At 38.4% G+C, this 5783-nt stretch overlaps 1 protein-coding gene across 1 annotated transcript; it reads left to right on the top strand.

Annotated features, from left to right (window-relative positions):
- Positions 1-1569: 1569 nt before the first annotated feature.
- On the top strand, positions 1570-2433 carry LOC113271816 (F-box/kelch-repeat protein At3g06240-like). The gene has a single exon (XM_026521739.1). The coding sequence runs from the start codon at positions 1570-1572 to the stop codon at positions 2431-2433; it is 864 nt and encodes a 287-aa protein (XP_026377524.1).
- Positions 2434-5783: the final 3350 nt, after the last annotated feature.

Here is a 5783-nt window from a genome sequence, read left to right as displayed (position 1 = left end):
TTGGGTTCTTTTTCAGATGTTTAGGTGCTGTCATGTTTGGGGATGTTGAGCCTGTTCTTCCTGTCCCTTTGGGTTGTGTCCATGTTCCTTTCCCAGCTTACTCTTTGTAAGCTTCTTCAATATATATGTTTTGCCGAGTGAAAAAAAAATTGGTGCTTAATTAATATTTTGAATAAGATTATTTGAGCGGACATCGGTATCAGTAACTGCAAGAAAGTGTAGATCTCCTTACGACCCTCCTGCAGCCGGGACATCAGGCCTTTGTTCAAATCTGGGACATGATTCCCTCACTCCATACTCTTGCATAACCCACACATCAATATTTTGAGAAATTTTTTATAGCAAAGGGTATTCAGGTAATGTTACCGAAAGTGAATAAGGTTAAGGGTATTTATAAAATGGACAAGGATATTTACTTTTTTTTTTTTTTGAAGGAATCAAGGGCTACTGCCCCAAACTTTTATTTCAAATACCTCATTTAATTGAGGTTAGAAGGGTTACAACGGCCAAATGGAAGCCATGAATACATCCAATTACATCAAAGAGATACAACATACATATTGAAATACATGAAAAAATACTAAAATACAAAAGCATTATATTCATGTACTTCATTGAGGAATTCGATTGAGAGATGGTCTGAGAATTTATAATCCACCATTTAAAAATTTCTTCAATATTCAGAAATTATTGTCTTCAATAAGACTAGATGGTCCTAAAGAGGAGTAATAAGCACAATTGATCGAAATCGCGATCAAATCTTGTCGCCAAGGACCACATGTAGATCTTCGTTAAGTCGATGTAGATCGCCCTCATATATGTGTTTAAAACGATTATAAGAATCGTTACTGCCTAGAAGGCTGCATGAAATTGCAATATATAATAGAAAACCTAATTGTCTAGAATAGACAATCAGATATAAAATTAAAATAAGATATAAAAGAAACATAATAATAACCTAAACAGGAATTGGTTTTATTGATAGTAATTACATACTATTAAAATATAAACTTACTAAGGTTCCCTAGATCAACCCGGTTGAACCGAGCAAATCTAGGTTAGAAAGATGGAGATGGTGAAGAAGGAAGTTCATGGATAGTTTTTGGGAAAATACGGTTATTATTAGACAAGGATATTTACGAAGAGCTTGAATTATAGGGGTATTTAGCTTTGAAGCGATATATATTAAGAATATTATGTTTCTTTAAACCCTAAAATCTTCTCTAATTCACTTTTTGGAGATTTCGTGAGCCCTAATTCACCTACTCCGATGCATATACTACTGAAAAAGAGGCAGGCTATGTCAATTTCAATCTCAAGTCTTCCGGAAGTCTCTCCTAAGATTTATCTCCGAAGAGATCTTATTAAGGTCACCGGTGAAGTCTCTCCTAAGATTTAAATCCGTCAGTAAGTCATTCGGTTCCCTAATTAGCAGTTCCAATTTTGTTAATAAACATATCATAATATTCAGCAAAACAACATTACTCTTATTTACCCTGATTATCCTAAGAACATGAGGACAACCCAATTCATTTCATTAAAATCATTACTAATGGTTCCATCAACTGAATGTCATGGGGTGTTAGTCCGGAGTTTACTGATTACTCATGCATACATTCGGGATGGAAATTTGATTCCTTCTGTGGTTCTTATGAAGGATTAGTGTGCATATGTTATGTTGATTACAAGAAAGATGAACAGATTGTTGTTTTAAATCGATCGACTACGGAATTTAAGGAAATACATGTTCCGCAGAAACTAACCGAGGATGGGAAAATAAGGTTGAGTGTATTTTGGTTTGGTTATGATTACAAGATTGCTGATTACAAGTTGGTTAGAGTCGTGAACATTGATAGAAATGGTAAGGAGAGGTTTGAGGCTGAGGTCTATGCATTAGGATTTGATTGCTGGAGAAAGATTCAAAGTGCATTTTACATTCAAAGTGCATCTTACAAATTTGTAAAACATCAACCTGGAGTGCTTGTTAACGGTGCACTCCATTGGTTTGTTGTTTCGGGTGTGAAACAAGTGAAAGTTCTAGTCTCTTTTGATATCTCCAGTGAGAGGTTTGTGGAGTTGTCATTGCCTAAAGAGCGTTTGACATATCCAGAAGAAACTTTGGAAGACGCTAAGTATGATAAAAATGTGGGGGAGCTGGGAGGCTGTCTTTGTTTGCTTTTTCATGTTTTTGGTGTTCGGGTTGATGTGTGGGTTATGCAAGAGTATGGAGTGAGGCAATCATGGACTAAAACCTTCACGATAAATGGAGGCGCCATTACGAAAGCATTCTATTTGAGTCTCAAATGGAGTTTTTCGAACAATAAGATTATATTGCAGTGTGATGACAAGTTAATCTTATATGACTCAAAGAACCGAAGATATAGAAAACTTGCAGTTCTTAAAATTGATACATACATGTATGGATGCAGTTAAGTATGTGACCAGCCATGTTTCACTTAACTCTGGAAGATATTTAAAGCAAAGGGGGAACGAGGAGAATCAATCAAAAGCGTAAAAAAAACTGGAGGAGTTAAGGTTTCCCGAAGCACTTCATCTTTTCTATTTTGTTAATTGGTAAGAAACCTATTCGCATCCAATGTTTTGTTCTTCTTCACTTTACTAGAGAATAGGGCAATATAACTTTAAGTTATTGTTAACAAGGAGCTGCATAACAAGTTCTATTTTTTCTTATCGCAACACAACAGTAGTTGAATAAGTGTATGTTAAGTTTTTGATATTTCATGTTTTGAATAAATTTAGACAGGAAGTAGGTTGAATAGGTTTCTCAAAACGTAATCATGGAGTGATCATTCCTAGTAGGCGGTCGAGATGTTGCAACAGAGTGATCCAGCAAAACTTGTTGTACCGGTGCGATGGCAGAAACATCTTGTAGGTCATTAACTGGGACCGACAATTGAGCCTCCGTAGACGCGACAGCAACAGGGAACAGAACTTCAGAAGAAGCAACAGTAGCAGGTGGGAAACGTCTGCTGTAGGTATGACCAAAACGAGTAGCAGCAGAAGGAAAAAATTGTTGAGAGTCCGTTTGAAAAGACTGTTGGACTTCCGTAGGTGTGGTTGGGGAGGACTGTTGGACTTCCATAGCTTTGTCGTCTGTTTGAAAAGGCTGTTGGACTTCCATAGACTGTTGTACTTCCGTAGCTTTGGAAGAGGACTGTTGAACTTCCATAACTGTGTCGTCTGTTGGAAAAGACCGTTGGACTTCTATAGGGAATCGAACAACATCAGCAGGTGAGTCAGCTGGGGCAGGCGAGCAGGACTGTCCACAATCAACAGGAGACATATAATATTTTCTGAAATCTGCAGTGGATGTGTCTGAGAGAAGTAACGGTGTCTCAGTAGGTGCAGGAGGAGTAGCATCTGCCAACATATGAGTAACAGTTGAAGACTTCAGACGCTCTAGAAACTCAGGAAAAGTAGCAGCAGAGGGAAGCGGCAACTCATTAGTAGAACTGCCAGAAACTTTGGCAGGAGGAACAGCAAAACCAGGAGGGAAAGACACGGCCGTAGAGGTTGGCAAGAAAAGGGAAGAAGTGGTTACCTGTGAAGGAGCTGGGGAAGATGGTAGTACCGACGAGTTGAAGCCTGCAAAAGGAAAAGATGATTCGTCGAAAACAACATGACGCGACCAATAAACTCGACCAGAAGGAATATGCAAACACTTGTAACCTTTGCGAGTTGCACAATATCCAAGAAAACACAAGGAGATGACCGTGGTTCAAGTTTATTAGATCGATAGTATCTAAGATAAGGAAAACATAAGCAACCAAAAGTCCGTAGAGAGAGGAAATCTGGGACTTTATTAAAGAGCAATTCATATGGAGTTTTAACACCTGTAGGAACTGAGGGAACACGGTTCATAAGGAAGGTGGCAGTAGAAAAAGCATCGTACCAAAAAGAAGGCGGAACATGCCGATGTCGTCTTTCTGCAAGACCATTCTGAGCGACGTATGAGGACAAGTTAAACGATGCTGAGTACCATTTTGTTGCAGAATTTTGTTGAGCTTCTTATATTAAATACCATTATCAGTTTGGAAATTTTTTATCTTTCAACCAAAGAGAGTTTGCACTTGACGATAAAAGACATCAAAGATACCAATAATGTCAGTTTTTGTGGACATAGGATAAATCCAAGTGAAACGGCTAAAAGCATCAACAAAAATAATATAATATCGAAAACCTTCATTAGATAAGAGTGGAGCAGGACCCCAAACATCTGACACAATAAGATCCAAAGGATTTTCATAAACCGTAGTACTAGATGAAAAACTAAGTTTATGACTTTTATTAGCTAAACAGGACTGACACATAGAGAATTTAGAAGCAGAAACAGGTAAACTGTGCTTAGAAACTATGGCTTTGACAGTTTTGAGCATTGGATGCCCTAAACGAGAGTGCCATGTATGTAAAGAAGTATGTTCACCAACGAGAGAAGAAACAGGTGAAACCGGAAGAAGAGTGTAGAGACCCTCCTTATTAAGCGTTCCTCGAAGTACTACCTCCCCAGTTTGGCGATCCTTTACAAGGCAAAAAGAGTCATAGAATTCAAAGAAGACATTATTGTCAAGACAGAATTTAGAGACAGATAGGAGATTTTTGGAGAGATGCGGAACATGGAGAACATTAGGAAGAATAAACTTACGAGTAGGAGTTCCAAGAATACCATCAGCAGTATTTAATATGGGCAATGAAGAACCTCTAGCAGTTCGAATATGATCAGGTCCATTGTACTCATAATGAGTGTGTAGGTTGCCGAGAGTGTTGGTCATATGATTCGTTGCACCACTGTCAGTAAGCCAATCATAGGCATAAGCAGATTGATGAGAAGCATCATATGCAGCGCGAGCATTGGAAGAAGGACGTCTGCCTCTATTGGTTATATTCTTGTGCAGTGGCCTTTTGTCACGAGGGTGATAGGTCACTGTATCCAACCTTTTGCGACAATCTCGAGCATTGTGAAAAGGCTTAATGCATATTTGACAGATAACAGCTGGTTTGCCGTCTCTTGTAAGAGGAACATCTGCAGAATTATTCATAGAGGCAACATTAGCAAGAGGTTGAGAGAGAGAAACCTGATTCTGGGCAGCGACACGGAGATCATAAGACAACAACATATATTCAAATTCATCAGCTGTAATGACACCAATTGTGGTGATTAACGAACTAACAATTGATTCATAAGATGAATCAAGTCCCTTAACAACATAATGCCGAAATTCTTTGTCAGAAATATCAACACCACTAGCAGCAAGAGAGTCAATAATATTTTTGACTGATTGAATGTAGTCCGACATGGTTGAGTTTCCCTTCTTGATGGATGAAAGAGACTCCTTGAGATGAATAAGATGTGCATCAGTTTTGGATGCAAATAGAGCATCAAGCTTGGTCCATATAGCAAAAGAGGTATCACAAGCCTTAACTTTAGATATGATTGGAGCAGTAAGAGAAGACATAATCCAGCCGAGAAGAAGTTTATCGGTGCGTCTCCAAGATAAAAATTTTGGGTTAGGGAGATCATTAACAAGCACCGGTGGAGTTGCAAGAGATCCATCTACATATTTCTCTAAATCATAGCCTTGTAGATAAGGTGTGAACTGATATTTCCATAGAAGATAGTTGTGACCAGTTAGTTTCTCTGAAACAGCACCATGAAGACGCTCAAAAGGTACCTGATCTAGGGTTGAAGAAGAAGTGGCAGAGAAAGAGGACATTGAGGAAGTTGTAGAGGACTCAGACATAGTTGAAGAAGAAGTGGATGAAGA

This window comes from Papaver somniferum, chromosome 4, assembly GCF_003573695.1.
Source record: "Papaver somniferum cultivar HN1 chromosome 4, ASM357369v1, whole genome shotgun sequence".
Classification (NCBI taxonomy): Eukaryota; Viridiplantae; Streptophyta; class Magnoliopsida; order Ranunculales; family Papaveraceae; genus Papaver; species Papaver somniferum.
This window is presented reverse-complemented; position numbering and strand designations above follow the sequence as displayed.

Coding starts and splice junctions, on each gene's coding strand:
- LOC113271816 (XM_026521739.1), top strand. CDS start 1,570: ATGTCATGGGGTGTTAGTCCGGAGTTTACTGATTACTCATGCATACAT.